This window comes from Diadema antillarum, unplaced genomic scaffold, assembly GCF_040938485.1.
Source record: "Diadema antillarum isolate AM-2024a unplaced genomic scaffold, OU_Dant_1.0 scf00000053, whole genome shotgun sequence".
NCBI classification, from domain to species: domain Eukaryota; kingdom Metazoa; phylum Echinodermata; class Echinoidea; order Diadematoida; family Diadematidae; genus Diadema; species Diadema antillarum.
The window spans coordinates 2,075,411-2,096,229 of NW_027270942.1; the positions used below are offsets into that span (position 1 = coordinate 2,075,411).

At 39.7% G+C, this 20,819-nt stretch overlaps 1 protein-coding gene across 1 annotated transcript; it reads left to right on the forward strand.

The window, feature by feature from the left end:
* The first annotated feature begins 1,503 nt into the window (after positions 1 to 1,503).
* Positions 1,504 to 18,882, forward strand: LOC139715708 (V-type proton ATPase subunit B). Its single transcript, XM_071627260.1, has 14 exons — positions 1,504 to 1,759; positions 5,275 to 5,330; positions 6,438 to 6,536; positions 8,784 to 8,877; positions 9,569 to 9,646; positions 9,955 to 10,094; positions 10,395 to 10,499; positions 12,942 to 13,039; positions 13,875 to 13,998; positions 14,389 to 14,539; positions 15,454 to 15,536; positions 16,087 to 16,191; positions 17,113 to 17,242; positions 18,407 to 18,882. The coding sequence occupies exons 1-14, from the start codon at positions 1,669 to 1,671 to the stop codon at positions 18,541 to 18,543; spliced, it is 1,491 nt and encodes a 496-aa protein (XP_071483361.1). The 5' UTR covers positions 1,504 to 1,668; the 3' UTR covers positions 18,544 to 18,882.
* Positions 18,883 to 20,819: the final 1,937 nt, after the last annotated feature.

Genomic DNA, 20,819 nt, shown 5'->3' on the forward strand with positions numbered 1-20,819 from the left:
TTCTCCTCCGTATGCCATTCAATTTTCAATTCAAAATGATTTCATTTCCATAATTATAAGGTAATACAAAGTATACATAACGCCTAACATGAGTACATGATATTTAAAGGAACTTTGAATCACGTAAGTTTCAACAAAACCATCCTTCCTCCTCTTCACCACAGATCATTCAGTTTTTCAGAATAAGGAACGTTATTTCATTTTCGGATTAACGAACCTTCAGAATAACGACCATTCATTTCATTTCCGATCACTGTTGCCGATGAACGAATCTTCGGCATTGTCGGAATAACAAAATTTACTTCATTTCCGGAATAAGGGAATTCAGTATGTTTATAGATATAGGGAATTTGCGTGTTTCAAAATAACGTATACCTTCTGAAGACATACCATATCACCCCGGGTTCTGTCTACCCTCTCATAAGAAGACGTTACGGTCGCGCCCACGCTAAAGGCACTGTCGTATGGACCTCAAGTCCCATCATGACCTGGTGGTGCCAACTGCTTGACCGATCACCGTCTCCGCTTTAGTGTTCAAGTTCAGGCTTCGCATTCTGCCCAGGAGAGAACAACCAAAGATTTGCAAAAATCCAAACTGGCTAAATGTTTCCCAGCTTAAAAAAAGAAGACAAATGCACAAGCAAGGTTGTAAAAGATTAGTATTCTTGGACGACCAGGGAAAAATGTAAAGTAAAACGAAATGAGAGTATAATATACGTAGACCTATATATAAACCATTATGATTATCTTATGATAGACACATACACAGAAAAACAAGGAATGTGAATAGACAAGGAAAATGAAAGGAAGCAAGGTGAGACAAATATATAAAGGGATAACTATTATCAACTCATTTTCCCGGCAAAGAAAGTAAGAAAGGGCAAAAACGTAGTTTGCATTCCTTGCCAGTGGTACGTGTAAACAACAGAGCCGGTTAAGCTGCTGCAAACGTGAGAGGGCGTTTTACATCGATTACTGACAGTATTCTTTACTGCACACTAGAATCGTTTGTCTTTGTATGTACGCTCTCAATCGGGACTTGTACAGAAATATTACATGTGCAAAAGAACGCATCTTAGAAGAGCCTGAAACCATTTTCTTTTAATTTACAATTATTATCACATCATGATGTGTGACATTTTATGACGGCATGTTCATAGTACAAATATTACAGTATTGTACGAGGCATAAAAGGCCATAAAGTGCTTGCTTGTTACGGATACCATACGTTGGCTGCTTTGTATAGTGTCTATGTTCAGTTCACTTTGCCTGTGCGATATGCTCCAGATACTATGCACTAACGACTGAATGAAGTTACACAGCACGCATTCAGAAAAATATTATGCTCAGCAGCTAGTCGGGAGTCCGTCACATGATCGACCATCAGCTCACGGATCACTCATACTTGTACACGCTGTATGTACGAGACGATATTTTCCAGCACAGTACACCACCATTACAGCTAGGTGGCCCACGATAAGTTGCTCGATACTCGAGTCCTAGCTCGGATCGCTCGCAGCTCGACAGAGGTACTTTGATCGAGATCAAGAGGGAGAAAATATCACACCCAGCCAGCTAGCTAATGCCAGTGAAACTATAATTCTCTAACAGTGACACTTTGATCAGTTCTACCCCGGTCTCTAAAACTGTGTAATCCATCCGCCAACAATGTCGTACGAGCAGGCGAGAACCAGGCTCGAAGCTGCTAAAGAACACACTTTAGCAGTGACGAGAAATTACATTTCTCAACCGAGGCTAAGTGAGTAGAAATTAATCCGTAAAATTACATAGAAAATTGTAGTCAACGATGGTACTGTAGCAGTGCATGGTCGTGTACAAAACGAATTTTGATATGGGTTAGGGTCCGCAAAGGACCACACTCATCATGCCCATTGGCATTGCAATATTTAATTGGCCTTGCATTATCATAATTATTGAACAAGCGAGTTTTGTGTCTTGTGACCATTGGTGACCAATCTATGTCGGCCTACTATGTACTAGTCTACACTCTTACGAAACGCGTTAACAGGGGTATTATACAGGGAGGTCGCATGATCCCTAAACCCCAGCCAGGCATTTGTTTTCCTTTCATTTTTCCTTTTTAATTAAGCATGGTTACTCCGGCTGGTTGTTCTTTTCTACTCTAGAATATTTTGAATAAAACTCTGTCTGAGAAAGAGAAAGGGAGAGAGAGAGGGAGAGATGAGTCATGACTTTTCTTTAAAGTTGTAAATGATAAACAGGTTGCTTAGTGTTAGTTGCTGCTGGCAGTGAAAAACTTTGCCGTTGCAGAGATTTTCACATTGATTACAGCAACATGACATGCCATGCACTTCAATTATCTATGCACAGTGTAGACCATCTGGCATCTACGTCACGTGATCAACATGTATGCACCATCCAGATGCATAAATTCACTATATTCAGCAACAGGCAGGAGAGAAGAGTGATTCTGGTATTCCATTTTAATTTTCATTGTGTGAGATGTCTGGAATTCATTCATGATCATTCTAAACTAGTTCTATATACAACTAACGTCGATTACCATCAAGTCGCCACTACGTAAAGTCGCCAGACATTCACATCGCATGTTAAACGTGCACCGCGATCGGAGATCAGCTGGGGCAATGGATTTTCATCATTCTCAAAAGACATTATATTCCTAATTCACCTTTTTCCTCCCTAAAAACACAAATAATTTTTGTAATCCAAATGTATTTTACCATAATAAATATGTCTAACAGGTGACAAAACCAGTTTTAATGCGAGAATGTTTTTGATTTCGAATGGATTTCAGGTGGCAGATTAACACAGTTTTTCAAACGCGATGATGCACAATGCATCCTACATGTGTGTGTATACAATTGTAACACATGCGCTAATAATACATACGTTTTAACAAAACTAGAGTTTGGTTGGAGAAACTTTGATTTTAAGCAGGAAAAAAATACTTTTGAAGCAGGAGTCTGACAGCAAGGGGGAAAATTCAAACTTAAGGGGGAGGCTGGGAGATTTTGTTAAAAATTGTCTCAAAGTTTTTAGAGATGGAAATTATGATAGCATGCCAAAGATTGCATCATTTACTAGCGAATACTATAGACATCTTCAAAATGTAAGCACAGTAGTTGCTATTTCAACAAGAATGTTCCAATAATCAGTGACAGAGGGCATACAGATGCTTTCAGACTGTCCACTGACCACTGGATATGTGTATGCACTACAATGTACGTTAACACACTTAAAGGCATAATTTACCATTTGCAGATCTATGAAACAAAAACCCAGCATTAGTGCTTTAAAATAGTTCTAAAATATGAGTTAGGAATAGAAACAACCACTGTAGAAATTTGAATCAGATAAATCAATGTTAAGTATTGTTGAATATAATACAAAATGTGAACAGTAGTTGTACAACTCAGTAATAAAAATGCTTCCAGACTATAAACCGTCTACAGTTACGGTTTATTGAGAAAAATATTGATATCTCCTTATATTTTAGGCTTTATTGCAAAAATGTTATACAGTATGGTAGGATGTTTTGTGGTACAACAGACCTACAGAGTACGTAGTGCATCAAATATGGTATCTTGAACATTTTGTAAATCACTGCTCCCAAAGGTATTACAGGACCTTTAAGATGTACAGCTGTACATTGCATACCCTGTACATCCTGATAATGAATGTATTGTACATGTGTATATAGTGTATTATGATGTTGAGTGGAGTTTGCAGTTTGTAGTACCTGTACAAAGTTAGTTTGATGCAAGTCCTCTAATACCTTGAGTTTGACTTTATTCGTCCAGTTTAGGTCTATTCTCAAATTCATGTTGCATTCACAGTATTATCTGTACAAAGTGTATGTTATGGACAGTGTATTGTACATTTGAAAGTCATAGAGGATTCTAAATACAGTATGTATACATGTAGCTGACCTTATGAGCTGTACATGCAGCATGTAGTGTATAATTGTGATACATGTAGTAAGTTCATCCTCCATGTGAGCTGCATGCATCAGAGCTGCTAATTGGTGTAATATGTTGTGATTTTTCTGAATCAGAAATGAGAACTTGAGAAGATAGGCTTTTTAGCAATGAACACACATGTACGTAACTGGGTAAGTTGTTGTTTTCTTCTGAAAGTTGATTAGCATGCTCAATGAGCGACTTATCTTTACAACAAAAAAATAAAATCAAAGTACAAGTATAATACTTGTATTTGCCTTCAGCATTTTTTTTATTTCCTTCGTGTTTGTTTGGTGGGGTTTTTTTTTTCATATTTAAGCATAAGTGTGTTATATGTATACCTGTACAAGTCAGCAGCCCAAATTCATGTGTCTGATCTTATTTTGGCAGTTTTTGTACGATGCAGTGTATGTTTCCATAAAACTTGCCTGGGTAGAAGAAGCAGGTGTCGTGGTGTGGTTTGTGAGCAATTTCTGCCACCAGTAGAGGAAATGAGGACAGTATACAACTGTAGTACAGTCAAATCAGGAGCATGGAGTAACATCCTCCACTTCCTGTCTCAACTCTAGAGATGAATTCTGTCCACAGTATCCAGGATGTCACATGCTGCAAAATGTACTTTTCCTGCAGTCTATAGATACGTACAGTACACTAGAGTATACTGTACATGTACAATGTACAGGTACCTCTTGCTTTCTCTCTCTCTCTCTCTCTCTCTCTCTCTCTCTCTCTCTCCCATCGCTGTTTACACAAATCAAAAGGTTTTACCACATATTCAGTATATCAAATTAATTGTTCAATTGAACTACTGATTGTTTAATAATGAATAGGTTATACACTGTAATCCCCTAAGATTTCTATTGTGTAACTTCGCCTTCCTGTTGGACTATAAAATGCAAACAGTTGCTACACCTGAGTGGGCTTGCTATTCCACTTCTAGGTCATGTTTGGAAGGATTACTGACTGCTGATGAAAAAGGTTGGCAAATAAAGCTACCATATATACACTTTATAAAATGCCTGGGCACATACATACGTAAAGCTCATACATCATGTACTTGATGTAGTTCCTAGTTTTAACTTAAATACACGTCATGTGATTACATTTGTAGTTTACATTTTTCACCAAAATGGGCAACAACTGTAGTACTCCATTGAAAATTCACCAGAAGCAGTCTACATGTGAAATAGATTTTTATAGAGAACAGCAAGATGAGTTAACTTCACTTTAGAACCATATATTTCCTCACTTTATTTTTCATAGCATACAGTTTAAGCAAATTTGTGTGTTTTCTTCTCTCTCAATCTAACAGCATACAAGACTGTGTGTGGTGTGAATGGTCCGCTGGTCATCTTGGACAATGTAAAGGTACAGCAGTCAATGCTTTTTTCTCATAAAGGCATACTTGTTTATAACATATGATTGTAAAAATAGTCACAGCATGAAAAGTCCCGTAGAAATGAGAGCTTTGTACTTGTGTGTACCCTGCACATGTCATTCTTGTGCAAGTTTTCAGTTGATACAAATTAATAGCTTCATCAGGGAGGCAGGTTTTGTTGCAATATCCTCCATCATATCTAAGAGTGTACTCTGGAAATTTGATTCTCTTGATAACAGGCTATCTATCAACTTGGACATCATTTTTAAGTTGCCCTAACATTTGTGTTTGACTGAGAATTAATTGCTTCCATCCAGTTCAGACTACTTTGATACAGTGTCATCATTGGTCAAGAGGGTTGGGAAAGAAAGAACCTCGACACTTCTTGGAGCAGTTTCATTTCTTTTTCTGAAATGTACACAAATGTACTGATGAAGAAGTGTAAATCAAAGTTAAACTTGATATTCTAAAATTGGTTGATATCTAGTTCAGGAAGAAAATAATGCTGGGAGTGAGAGACTTGACAATGTTTTATAATTTGTTCCACTTTATACCTTGGAAATGGTTAGAAGGCCACCCACCAGATATTTGGCACATTTTTTTCTAGTAGATCTGTTTTGAAGGTTATAGTGCAATTGAGCTTGTAGGAAATTGAGCATACAGACACAATGGGTTGATTTAAACACCCCAGTATGCTTCTTGAAAACCTTAGAAGCATTACACTTCTAAACATTCTTTTACTGTAGAATTCAGGTAAGAGGTAGTTAACTTACCACAATTTTACATTCTTGACCACATCAAAAATGTCCTTATTTTGTACCCAACTGGCCCAATTGTGCTGTATAAAAAAAAAAAACACACACACACCAAACTAATGTAAGTATGCAAATTTTATCTTGTATTATGGTGACAGCTCATGGCAGAGTTTGGTCTAGAGTTGGTCGATATGTAACTGAATCTCATCCTTGACCTCCCAGAAGATCAAAATCACTGCATACAGAACCTCAGTTCTCATCATAGGGAAAGCAAGCTTTTAAGTGTGAGACACATACGTGTACAGTGTAAGTGTGAACATGTCCTGTGCCTTGCCTCCCTAGTTTCCAAAGTATGCAGAAATCGTCTCCCTGACCCTGAATGATGGCACCAAGAGGAGCGGATCAGTCCTGGAGGTCAGCGGGTCAAAGGCCGTTGTACAGGTGAGCATTGTTGGTTATTCTCTCTTTCTGTTTTTCTTCTTGTTTTAATGCCTCCGAAGTGTCGCCGGAGGCATTATGTTTTCGGGTTGTCAGTCCTTCCGTCCTTCCGTTCGTCCGTCCGTTGGTAATCAATTTTGGACAGCATAACTAAAAAACAGCTTGAGGTATCCTAATGAAACTTGGCAGGTATATGTATGAGGGGGTGAAGTTGTACCTATCAACTTTTGGGTGCAGATGCTCAAGGTCAAAGGTCAAGGTCAAATGCTCAAAATTTCACTATTTCCCCCGCATCTACATGTATGCAATGCCTGAAGGTATTTTCTTGAAACTTAGTGTATACATGTATTGCCCAATAAAGATTCTCGAGTTAGAGTTTTGGGTCATGAGGTCAAAGTTCAAAGGTCAACGGTCAAGTGAAAATGTTAAAATTTCACTTTTTTTCTCCATATCTCAGATATGGTTCAAGGTACTATCTTCATGGAACATAGTATATTTGCATGTACTGACTGGCAGTGATTATGTAGGGAATTTGGGAGTCATGAGGTCAAAGATCAGGGGGTCAAAGGTCAAGGTCAACTCATTAAATTTTACTTTCTCCATTATATTTATGCAATGCCTGCAGGATTTTTTTCTGGAAACTTAGTGTATACCCTTGTACATGTATTACCGTACCCAATAGAGATTCTCCAGGAAGTTTCTAGCCAAAAAGATCAAAGGTCAAAGGTCAATTAAAAAGTGCTAAATTTCACTTCTTCCTTCATATCTCGGAAGTGGCTCTAGGCATAATCGTGAAATGTTTGGGAAAAAAAATCATCATGAAACTAATGTTCTGCTCGACAGTGATTCTCTTGGGAATTTTAAGGTCATACATGTAGGGTCGAAGGACAAGGGTCAAAGGCCAAGTCAAAATGCTAACAGTGTAATATTTAATACAGAAATTCCACTTTTTCTCTATACCGTGAAAATCACTAAATGCTTAGAATCAAAGAAAGGTCAAAAGCTAAGTAAAAGTCCTCAAATCCCCAAACACATGCTCTCTTAGAAAATATAGTCATTCATCTGATTAAACCTAGTTCAAGGAAAGTGAACACTCAACACATTATAACATGTCATGTTAATATTTTGCCTATTAGATGAAACTGTCATCACACATTGTCAAGACGTACTATAGACCTATAGGAGAATCATACATTATGGCAGAGGCATACCAGTCGCCATAGCGACATTCCTAGTCTTTTCTTTTTTGCAATGCATGTAACTTTGTGGTTATGCAAGTGGAGATAATACAATGCGAATAATGTGAATTTCGCGAATCAAAGTTGGATCGCGAATTTAACAACACACGAAAATAACTCCATTCGCTGTGTTAATAGAGCATTAATGTAAGCATCGGCGTTGATCCATGAAAACAACATCTCGCAAAAATGTCTATGACCTCGTTATTCGCGAAAATATCTGTACGCAAAAATAACAGCGTATACAGTAATGTAATACAGGACAACCATTTTAAAAGGGGATTAGCGTAGAATGGACTTTCCTCGACCATGTTAAGGCTAGTCCTGTGCTTTAACCCATTCCTCCCGCAACTCTCTGCAAGCCTTCAATGCCCCTAAACAAGATTCTTTTTGCAGGTCGACAGAGAATGGACAGGTTGGTAATCCACCTGTGCGAAAGCAGTCAAGCAGTACGTGTTTCCCCTTTGCACGGACAACCATACATGTATGTGCCATCGAGCAATGAAAATATCAATCTGTTGCAACGTATGAATAGAATGTGCGCTGATGGGCTCAAAAAATTGTTTGTTCTACACAAAGTAGGCACCTGAATGGGGTCAGCAAAAGCAAATTTCCACTGACCTCAGTCGTAATTGTTATTTGTACATCTTCATACGAGTTTTACATCAAAATAAGCATGCACTACTTTGGAAAAAAGGCAAATGATACTGCGAGGATTTAGAGCTCCATACCAGCTGCGGGAACACTTCAGGAAGGGTTTGTGACCTTAGCTTAACCTGATTTGGCTGTAACACACACTTTCCATAGACACCTTTTGTCCGAGTATACACAGGACTAGTCTTCAACGGGGTAAGAAAGGTTGCTTTGAACCAAATAAAAATATAAAGCAAAGAAAACAGAACAGTCACACTGTACCTACCAATGTGACAATGAGAGTTTCCAAACATTGAGACACTGGAGGCTTTTATTTGCTCACTCATCAAAAATGATATCTCTGTTTGTTCTTCCCTAGGTCTTTGAAGGTACATCAGGAATTGACGCAAAGAACACAACATGTGAATTCACAGGCGATATTCTCCGGATTCCTGTATCAGAAGACATGTTAGGTGGGTAAAAAAGAAAGTACATACATGTATATAAAAGGGACATTGCTAACATCATAATCTTCCATGTGTGTGTGAAATGAACTTCTGTGAAAGGCAAAATACAATTTAGGAGAGAATGATAATGTCACACTTGTTCAAGATAATCATACATATTGTATCATGCACACTATACTCAACCAAGGTTCTGTACAAGTTGTACATGCGTGTGCTGAGCATCTTTTGATAAATTGATAGGTATTACATGTACATTAACATCATGTGTATCTATGGCTCATTGCATCAACAATCACCTTGATATCAACTTCCACAGGTGCTCCCTTTGTGATCGGAGTTTGTTACATTGCCAAAATACTGTATCTAGTCTTGTTTGTAAAAGTGTGATGTACGAGTGTACTGTGAAGAAAAAAAAAAGTGCATTCAAAAGTTTTGATTTAGTGTGTCTGTCACTATCTCTGTTGATTTATTTTGTTCTACGTAGTTTCCCCTTAGTCTTATTTTGTTCATATTTGTAGTGTGAGATGAGTGAAAGTTTTCACTTGATTCAACCGTTGTGCTTACTCTGTGTCATGCAGTTGTGTTTGAAAATTCCGTGAATTCCCCACGTTTGCCTGTACATATAATCATATATATGGATTTTTTAAAAAATGGTTTGTCTCTGTTCAATGGACTAATTGTCACTCTCCCACAACAGGTAGGGTATTCAATGGGTCTGGCAAAGCCATCGACAAAGGACCACCAGTCTTAGCTGAAGACTTCTTGGATATTCAAGGTAAGTTTCAAGAACAATTGGCCAATGGCTTACATACATTGTAGGTTGCAGAATGACCAAAAGCCTTCAGGTTGCTGAATTCATAACTGATTCTTTTAGTTCCTGTTCTGTTTTCTTAAATTTTCAAATTTGCAAAATTTTACTTCTGACAAATATAATATGTAGACTCTGTATCATAACTGACCTGAACACACAGACTTTACTGGGTGTGTGAACATTTTAGGATATGAGATTTTTGTTGGATGCTCAAGTGCCTGTCTCTCCATCAACATCATCATCTCCCATGCTGCACCTTTTCCCGTTTCCAGGGCAACCCATCAACCCACAGTCCCGTATCTACCCCGAGGAGATGATCCAGACGGGTATCTCAGCCATCGACGTGATGAATAGTATCGCCAGAGGCCAGAAGATACCTATTTTCTCCGCCGCTGGTCTACCTCACAATGAAGTCAGTACATCATACATTATATCTCAGTACTTCACTCTAGTTATACTAATTATTACAGAAAAGTAGTAGGTAGTACTGCAACAAAAAAAAAAAAAATGTTTTATTGTGCGATACCATTGCAAACAACATCACAAACATTTCTGCAATAATCATGAACTTGATGAGGTGAAGGATTGATTTGTTTGTAGTTCATGATTATATTCTCCCATCATTTGTAATATGTATGTACATGTGTAGCTTGTGCTCTGTCACTGTAATAATAATGATTGTATGTTATTGTGTTTGACTTGCCTCGCACAGATTGCGGCCCAAATCTGCCGTCAAGCCGGCCTGGTCAAGCTCCCAGACAAGGACGTACTGGATGGACACGAGGACAACTTTGCCATCATTTTCGCTGCCATGGGTGTAAGTGCCATGTATAGGTTTCAGTAGTCAAGGTTACTGGAAGAAGAGTAAGGACAAATGAGATCAAAGATCCACAGTCAGTGTACTTCCCAGCTGCAAGGCATGCTCTTTTGTGCATTTTCTCCACACATATCATCTCAATGAGCAGAGACTGGCTTTGCACATTCTTTCAAGCATGTGTAGCGTGAAGGCGAGGCTTTCATAGGGATACTTGTGCATGCATGGGAGTGGATAAACCGTAACCTTCATACTTCTCTATTAAAAGGCAATATGTGCGTGGTCGATACCATTAGCTGGCTCTTGCTCTTTGCCTCGGGCGAACTATGAGAGGGGTCAGTATTGTTCACCTGTGTTATTGAACGTGTATATGGTGTGGGTGTTGGTATGGGGGGGGGGGGGAGGGTAGCCTACACTGCCTGGATGACCCCTCTTGCTCTGTGTGAGAAAGGAAAGAGGGATCTTTCACATCCATATGTGACCCTGCACCTCAAAACAAACAAAAAGTCGCCAGACATGAATTTTTAATTAAGACCATATTCTGAAAGAGCAGACTTTAAGCTTTAAAATGATGTATAACTCAAATCAAATGGACTCTCCTAACCTATCTAAATATTGGAAAGAAAGCACAAACTCAGGAAAAGTGTGAACTGAGAAAAGAGGCTCTGAAGTACAGTGTCTATTCAAGAGCTTAATCTTTACCAAACCATGCTGGCTGTGGGGTGAATGGGACAAAGAACAGGAAGTAAGCCACCAGAGTAACAACAATGAAGGGATTATCAGATTAAATTGAAATTAAGCATGCCTCATTAACACATTCTGTCCATAATTAATGCCAACTTTCAAAGTAGTAGCACTATCCTTTCAAAATTTATTAGAGTTGAAAGTGAAGAGTGTGGAAAAGGTTTTTCAGAAATGAAAAAGGGATTCTAAAGACACACCTAATCACACAATTCTACGAAAAATGTTCGAGATAAACTGCTAAAAAAACACACTTTCCTGCCCGTTTTATGATACCAAATTTTAGCATAATGTAGAGGACTTGCATCAAACTAACTTTGTACGGGTACTACAAACTGCAAACTCCACTCAACATCGAATATACACATGTACAATACATTCATTATCAGGATGTACAGGGTATGCAATGTACAGCTGTACATCTTAAAGGTCCTGTAATACCTTTGGGAGCAGTGATTTACAAAATGTTCAAGATACCATATGTGACCGTGCACATCAAAACGAACATAAAGTCGCACACACTGATTTTGCGTGAGGACTGAAAATAAGTGAAATGAGTCAATCTAGCCGAACTTGACTTTTTCATATTTTCTGAAAGAGCGGGTCTTCTTTTACATTATGCTAAAATTTGGTATCATAAAACGGGCAGGAAAGTGTGTTTTTTAAGCATTTTATCTCGAACATTTTTGGTAGAATAGTGCGATTAGGTGTGTCTTTAGAATCCCTTTTTCATTTCTGAAAAACCTTGTCCACACTCTTCACTTTCAACTCAAATAACTTTTGAAAGGATAGGGGTACTGATTTGAAAATTGGCATTGATTATGGACAGAATGTGTTAATGAGGCATGCTTAATTTCAGTTTAATCTAATAATCTCTTCATTGCTGTTACTCTAATGGTTTACTTCCTGTTTTTTGTCCCATTCATCACACAGCCAGCACGGTTTGGTAAAGATTAAGCGCTTGAATAGACACTGTACTTCAGATGCCTCTCTTCTCAGTTCGACTTTTTCCTGAGTTTGTGCTTTCTTTCCAATATTTAGATATGTTAGGAGAGTCCATTTGATTTGAGTTATACATCATTTTAAAGCTTAAAGTCTGCTCTTTCAGAATATGGTCTTAACTAAAAAATCATGTCTGGCGACTTTTTGTTTGTTTTGAGGTGCAGGGTCACATATGCAGGAGCTGTGTCTCTCTCACACACAGACCACCAGTTAACCCTTTGTGTGCTTTGCTTACTGATTGGCTCAGAAAACCCCATAGCGTTGTACACACTGTCAAAAGTCTCTGGCACTGAAAGGGTTAATATCCTATCCGAGGGACAGATAGGGTTTCTGCCTATTTCTGGAATGCACAAGATGAGAACACAAAACACTGTGCAGCTGGACTTCAACCAGAGCCATTTGACTGCTGGGAAGACAGGCAACTGACTGATCAGGAGCCACCTCACCACCCTGTAAAATCATATGAATCCCTGAAATGAGTGATGCGAGTGCTGACAATATGATAATGTGTCATCATGATTTTTCTCGTGTGCTCTCAATCTTCATCTTTCCATTCCTTTGTCTGTCATTAACCCGATGAGGATGAGTCCCGAGTATACTCGGGCAAGTGTCTATGGGAAATGCATGTTGCAGCAAAATCAGTCCATCCTCAATGGGTTAATATGCATCTCTCTCTTCCTACTCATTGACCTTCCCCAACAGGTGAACATGGAGGCGGCTAGATTCTTCAAGCAAGATTTTGAGGAGAATGGTTCAATGGACAATGTTTGTCTCTTCCTCAACTTGGCCAATGATCCAACGTAAGAAAATCAAATGCTCCCACCTCCGTGAAACACATCTTAATGAAAGTTGATGCATTTTTTCGAATTTTCTCTTTTTTTTGGGGGGGGGGGGGGTGGGGAGCGCATAAGCGCAGACTTTTTAACATGGCAGAAGGAATAGATCAGTAAATAGCATTCAAATTCCATGCATGCCTTTTGTATTAAACAGAAGGTGTGCATCAGAAGCAGAAAGCTTGCCCCTTGCCCCACCGTCCTGCATCAGACAAAACAGCAACTAATATGCATGTGAACTTGATGACAAGTATGACAATACATTGACTATAAAGAGATGGCTGAAATTGCTTGTTTCCAGTTCCTCAGATGAAAGATATCCATCAATATGAATTCAAGTATTGGTTGGCATATTAGCATTGCGGTGTGTATATTTTGGTGGGCACAAAAATACCATGGTATGTTACGTTGCCATGAGCTACTGGGAAGTACTTAAGCTTCTCGTAATAAGTGTTGTCTTTAAACCTGACCAGGGCCCCGTTGCTAGAAACTTTGCATTCAAACGCAACTTGCAACTGATTGTCACTGGCCAGCATGCATGTCTTAATAGGGCAGACCCTGAGCCAATCAGAATGGTTGTTTCAAAATTAGCAATTATTTGCAATTGATTGCAACTTTCTTGCAACAGGGCCCAGGTTTATATGACTAGGAATGTTACGGGTTTTTCCATCAGACAACTACATGTGTTGTCCGAGACATTAAATCACTGCCGAATCAGTCCCTTCATGTTGAAGGTTTGTGGACAGAAATATCCATAATTATCTGCTAATTCTCTGCTCCTTCATGCTGTATTTTGTTTCAGGATCGAGCGTATCATCACTCCCCGTTTGGCCCTGACCACAGCCGAATTCCTGGCCTACCAGTGCGAGAAGCACGTCCTGGTCATCTTGACCGACATGAGCTCCTACGCTGAAGCCTTGAGAGAGGTAGGCTGTGCTAAATGTACAGATAGACAGACAGACAGACAGACACAGACAGACATGCATACAGACACAGGAAACATTTCTTAACCCCTGTAAGATTTGCTTGTAAGTTTGTGGATTAGAAGAACAAGTGCGTCATACCAACCTTAACTTCACAGGGAGTAGTGAGTCAGGGGCATGACAATTGTCATGTTTGTGGTCTTTAGCCTGATAGGGATGAAATTAGGAGTGGCAAGATGCAATAATAACAACAAAATCGAAACAGAAGGTATTTAACATTGTGATAGAGTTTATTCTTGATAGCATATATTCTTTTAAACACATGGGGTGCTTACAATTATGGCAGAGATTCATTCAACTGAAGTTTTCAACATTCGCAATCGAATTGCCCAGGTCTCGGCTGCCCGTGAGGAGGTTCCGGGTCGTCGCGGTTTCCCTGGATACATGTACACCGATTTGGCCACCATCTATGAGCGGGCGGGGCGTGTGGAAGGGCGCAACGGGTCCATCACCCAGATCCCCATCCTAACTATGCCGAACGACGGTGAGTGGAGGTCTCCATGCTTGCGATGTTCATGAATCAGTATATCTGACCACGTAAACGATATGAGATACCCTGCCCAAATGCCATTTTCTCCTAGGTAACGAGTAGCTTGTACATGAGACTTGCTTCTTGAGGTTACTCTCAGCTAAAAACTGCTTGGGACGTCAACATCAATGGTGTAGGATCTCAGTCTCGGGCAAAGGAGGGTGTTGACTTGTGGAAAAAGCAGAGCAATTTTACAAAGGAGAACAAGTCATTATAGAGATATTACATTGAGTTTTCTTTGGGCTCTTCATTGCCCAGCTGCAATGTACTTTGCGTAAGCACTCAATCCTTCTTCAGAGAATGAAAATAATGAAAGTATCAGTTCTTTTTCTAGCCACTCTCTATGGCTCCCTTTTATGTCATTGCAACAAAACAGGTTTTATCAGGGCTCAACTTGCAACCTGAACTCTTGTATTTAAGGTGTAAAACCCAATATAGCATCCCCTTTGTGAAAACATATGAGCAGCTAATACCTTCAGAAATATAATAAACAGATACCTGTCTTTCCTTCTTTGCTCCCCAAGAAGCACATTGTTTCCTGATGTTACTTTCAGGTTAAAATCGTACACTGAGTGAATCTGGTAAAGTATATCCTAGTTTTAGCCAACATCTGCATTGCCATTATTCTTAGATTAGTTGGTTGCAGGACCCTAAAACAGGAGTTTATAAATAGCGGCCGCAAGAGGAACTTTACAAATATTAAAAATGAAATATCAATACCGTGTCATCTTGGCTTTAAACCCACACCACAACCTTATGATCTTGGAGTCAACTAATGTTTTTACCACTTGACCACAACATCCTAATGTGAGATGGCCATGTTATGATGTTTGTTTTGTTTTGTTTCCTTCCCCCCCCCCCCCTTTTAGACATCACCCATCCAATCCCTGATCTGACCGGGTACATCACTGAGGGACAGATCTACGTCGACAGACAGCTTCACAACAGACAGGTGCGGTACATCATTATCGGGCTGTTTCTGGTGTATATTTTCTGGCAGCCAGCAAGCAAGCAATCTAAACTAGCATCCAAAGGTTGCTCCCTAAAAGTGTGTCTGCTAATATTTGCATGCAGGAAATTTGCTTGCTGCATGTATGTGCTCGTTAGAGTAGGATTTACTCCAAATTTACGTGAATGACACATGCATATTGCAGGTAGGATATTCCCTATCATCACAGCAATTTTATTTTTGTGTGGAGTGATATGCTCTCTATGGTAAAAAAAAAAATGAATAAATGTCCCAAGTATTTTCGTCTTTTTCATGTTAGCAATGAATTATTATCATAAGTAATGAGTTTGATCAAATCATTTTCAACCCACCCACAAGGTAAGTATTTGGAGGTCGATGTGGCAATAAAACTTTTACCAGCATGTAAAAAGTAGTTAACACAGAGGATGTGCCAAGCAGGAGACTTGTCAAATACATGATTAAATAATAACTCTTCACTCTGTCGGCACGTGAGATTTTAATTTATTCGCATTATTTTGTGTTGAATTGACAGATCTACCCTCCCATCAATGTGCTGCCCTCGCTGTCCCGTCTCATGAAGTCTGCCATCGGTGAAGGCATGACGAGGAAAGACCACTCGGATGTGTCCAACCAGCTGGTAATTATAAGTTCTACTTGTTGCTACTGTCTTTCAGTGTTCATACAGATGCATTAATCTTACATTTTGCTGCTATCCCAATTTTATATAGACTGCTATGGATTTGTGCCCTTGGCACCCCCCCCCCCCCCCCCCCATCACCCTCCCCACATCACCGCTATATCCCTGATAATTTACCCCCCACCTTACGTCCAATCAATCCACAACTTTTAACCACCCCAACCCTTTCCCCACAGACCTTCGCCATACATTTGCACCCCTTCGACATTTCTCATCATTCCCTCCTCACTGGAACAAGGCTGCCTCGTACTCATACAACTGCTGGCCTCTTCAACTTTGCTCATTTATCCGAAGCTTTCTGTCTCGCATGTAGCATGTAAAAGCACTCTTTTTCTTACATCACCCCCATCCATTCTGTACACCTCCCACTGTATGTCCAATGAATTCCCCCATATTCCACTTTACCACTTTAGTACCACATCAATCCACAACCCCAGTCACTACAGCCCCACTCCCCATGCCCCTTTCACATTTCTTGTCATTTCCTGTGCGCTGGAACAATTTTTACCTCCTAGTCTACAACTGCTGACCTGTAGAACTTTCCACACATACAGCTCTGATTGCTGTATTCCAAAAGTATGCAAGCTACTCATTCCCTTTTCCCTACTCCACTCACAATTCACCTGTAATCCTACAGTGAAATCCTGTACAAAACACCCCCACATTTGTTAACCCGCCCCCTTCCTTGCAGCTCTTCACCCACTTCCCCCGCGCCCTTCTCTGCAGCTCTTCACCTGCCTCCCCCGCCCCCTTCCTTGCAGCATGTCCATAGTCATGCTGCACAGCTCCTGAGACCGGTAAAACCTTGCACATACACGTACTATAATTGTCTTGTGTGTCCGTTGCTTTGCCACCTTGCAGTACGCCAACTACGCCATTGGCAAAGACGTGCAGGCCATGAAGGCAGTGGTGGGAGAGGAGGCCCTGACCCCGGATGACTTGCTCTACCTCGAGTTCCTGGGCAAATTTGAGAAGAACTTCATCACTCAGGGTGAGCTTTGTCATTGTTTTTATGTATGGAAGATAGTAGTGGGAGGAGAGGGGATGTCCATGAGGGGAAACTTGAAGATCCCTTTCAAGAGCCCATTTGTCATCACTTAGACACTTCTGAAATGCTAAATCATGTATGTGAGGGTTGCTACAGAAGGGTGATAATAATCGTTGAACAAAAAATTGTCTGCTTTTTCGATTTGTTGATTCCCCCGCTGCAGTGATATCAAATTTGTCCCACTTTGTTTGTTTCAACCCACCCCCAAAACGGTGAAAAAGTCGGCTGTCACACACACAAGTTTTCGGAAAATTGTCCTTAAAGATTAACATGATCAAGCTAGCAAGAAATGTGGTGTTAAGCATTCACTGTGTGGGTGATTTCAAAACACCATAAATTTGTAATACTATAAACCCTGAAAAGTTTGGAATTTCAGAACTTTCTAAGATTCTGAAATTCAGACTATAGGTAGCAAATGTATCAAGCCACTGAGTTCTGCGCAAACATCAACTCTCTTTATAACTTTTTCTTGATAACATCACCTTTAATCGTTTCCAGTGACTGTGATGTTGACACAATTTTATCAGATTCTAATACGATAACTAATCACACTTATTTTTTGGCTTTTGGCAAAGCCTCTGCAAAGATAGGAAAGGGACCGCCACCTCCCCCCCCCCCCCCCCCCCTTCCTCACATGTACAAGGGATACCAAACTTGCACTGGCATATGATTTCATAGATTGAACTGTTTAGGTATAACAGAATTATGGTACATTAAAAAACTGCCACTTGATTTTTAGTGTGACATGTGGTTTTCTTAGGAGGAAATGATTCAGACACAGTGCCTTGAGTTCTGTATTTCTGACAGTAGAGTGTTAAACGTGTCAAATCTTTAATAACAAACTTATTGACTACGTCCGACATTGTTTGTGTGTGGACTTTTTATATTCCTGCACGTTTGGTTTCATTAATGATTAGACCTTCTGTGGAATTCACGAGTATGCTGTATGCTGTAGTGGCCATATGTGAAATGAGTGCAGACAAATAGACAAGCATACATGCTGATGTAGTCTTCTTTCAAGAACCTTGTTACCCTGGCATGCTGTAACGCATCATGGATTATAAAAGGTGACATCACTTGTGCTTCGTTTATTGTGTAAATATACAGGTAACTACGAGAACCGCACCGTCTTTGAGTCGCTGGACATTGGCTGGCAGCTGCTGCGAATCTTCCCCAAGGAGATGCTGAAAAGAATCCCCCAGAACATGCTGGCAGAATACTACCCCCGTGACTCGAGACGCTAAAAGACCTCTATCCGTGTTCGCTTACTATGTCAAGATCCCGCTCTTTCTTCATACCCGTCTAGTGGGCATTTGTCTTGTGCTTAATGAGCATTAACCTTTTCTTGTTCTATTTTTTTCTTTCCTTTGGGGCAGTAATGTATGTGGATGAAACGGTTTTGCTGGTATCTGTTGTATGCGTCATACCTTGAGTTGTACTGGAAATGTGTTCCCTGCTACTTAATTGCTGTGGTATCCATCTCCTGAGACAGCCTTTTTCTGTCAAAAGGACAATACATTGAGAAGCTAGGACAACAGTCATCATTGATTGTTATTCTACATCACACCAAGGTATGCAAACTATGTGAGTCAGAACTTACACATGTTAGGTTTTTAGTAAAGGACACTTGCAAATGGATGTGTAATTGCAGAGATTGGAATTTCATCCGTCTGGACTTGAAAATAGATACAGCTGGGTGAAATTTCATCTATCTTTTTGTCAGTTTAATGAGAACTTGTCACTGCACATGGCAGCTTGCCAGGATGGCTATTTAGGAGGCTTGTAAAAGTGAACTGTATGTCTCCTCCAACCAAGGTGTGTTAGGTTTATCCATTTGATAGGAAGGGCAAGGCATTTAGGGTTGGATCCAGCAAGAAAGAAGAATCTTATCTCTCCGGCATCTGTACACAGTATGTTTGTTTGACACAGCTGGCCGTGGAATGGTTCGTGAAGGAGCAGAAAATGGTGACTTATTTGATATTTGCAACTGCAGACTTTGGGTATTTGGCTGTCAACTCATGAAAAATATATTGGTTGCAAGAGGTAGCATATCAATGAATGGTGCTTGGCACGCAAGTGGGTCAGTACGTACATGTATTACCATGTGAGTTTAAGGGAAAGTTGATATTGGTTGTTCACATAGTCATGTGATCAGTTATAGATATTTGTTATGTTCATTTTTTTTGTTGAGATAGTGTAGGTCAGGTAGAGATGTGAGACATGTAGGACAATCACTCTACTGCACGCATATTGGACAATTAAATGTTTTGTTTTCATTTCTTACTTTTTTTAATCTGCTCAAGTGAATCAGTGAATAATCTGTGCATTTTGTGAGCATTTGACTTGGTGAAAATATTAACCCTGGCTTGCTTCCATGAAGAAACTTCTTCTTCAGTTTCAATTGGTCATTTTTAATGCATGTACACCTCGAAAGTTGAAGGGGACACATTTGATATACACAAGTATTGGCACTTTAAAGAACCAAACACAAGAACACTGTATACATGTAGCAAACAATGAAAGAGCCCACTTGATATCATATTTGTAATGGTCTGTATTGTGAGGCCAAAGGAATTAGGAAGAACTCACTGGATATGCATGTACATTCTGTCATTACTTCAGCAACAAGAAGTTAATGTGAACTTTGGATGTCAAGTAAGATGCCTTTCTCATTGACAATTAGAACACTACCTTCACAAATTGTGAGTAATAGTGATAAAAATTCTTGTGCATTGCGTTTCGGCTAGCAGAGACGGCAAGGCATCTTTGGAGTAGCCGAAGTAGGTGAAACAAGGAGCGCAGAAGCAAAATATTTCAATGTTTGGTATAGCTCTTTGTAGATTACAGCTTCTCAATCGCACATGGTCGGCATGTTCATGTTTGCTGCTCCCAGGGTTGTATATTATTTGATTTTTTTGTGTTTACATGGATGTGCTAGCCGTCCCAGTATGTATGAAGTACATAATTATACGTCCACAGTATGTAAGCTATGCATGTTGACCTCTGCATTCAAAGAACTTGCCTGTCCAAGGACAAATGGATGGATTCCAAGCCTGTCCAGACCAGTTCTTTTTTTTTTTTTCTGCTCTGAAATTTGTGCTGCAGATGTGTTTTCTATTGTCTCCTACTCGTCTTGGTGGGTCTGTAAAGGGTCTTGCGCTGATAGCTGATACAAAACAAATGAACAAACAAACAAAGAAGGATAATTACCAAATGCGAAAAATAAATATGTTAGCAATGTCTTTAGCTACATTGTACATCATAGTTGCAAATAGAAGCTTGGTTTTGTGCATTTCTGCTCCTTTGTCTAATATCCTCTAGTTCATGTGGAATGTTTATGTAAATGCTTTTCCAATTTGTGCCAAGAGATGCCATAGATATTATAGTGTTGGTTAGTATTGACAAACTTACATGTCTGAGCTGTAGAATCCTTATAGTTTGGATGCTACAGTGGAGTCCAGTATGCTTTGTATTGGTTTGCCCCCAGTTGTGACTGAAGAAGCTGTGCTCTGCCGGCCCA

Coding starts and splice junctions, on each gene's coding strand:
- LOC139715708 (XM_071627260.1), top strand. CDS start 1,669: ATGTCGTACGAGCAGGCGAGAACCAGGCTCGAAGCTGCTAAAGAACAC. Junction 1,760..5,274: donor CATTTCTCAACCGAGGCTAA/GTGAGTAGAAAT, acceptor TCAATCTAACAG/CATACAAGACTGTGTGTGGT. Junction 10,500..12,941: donor TCATTTTCGCTGCCATGGGT/GTAAGTGCCATG, acceptor CTTCCCCAACAG/GTGAACATGGAGGCGGCTAG.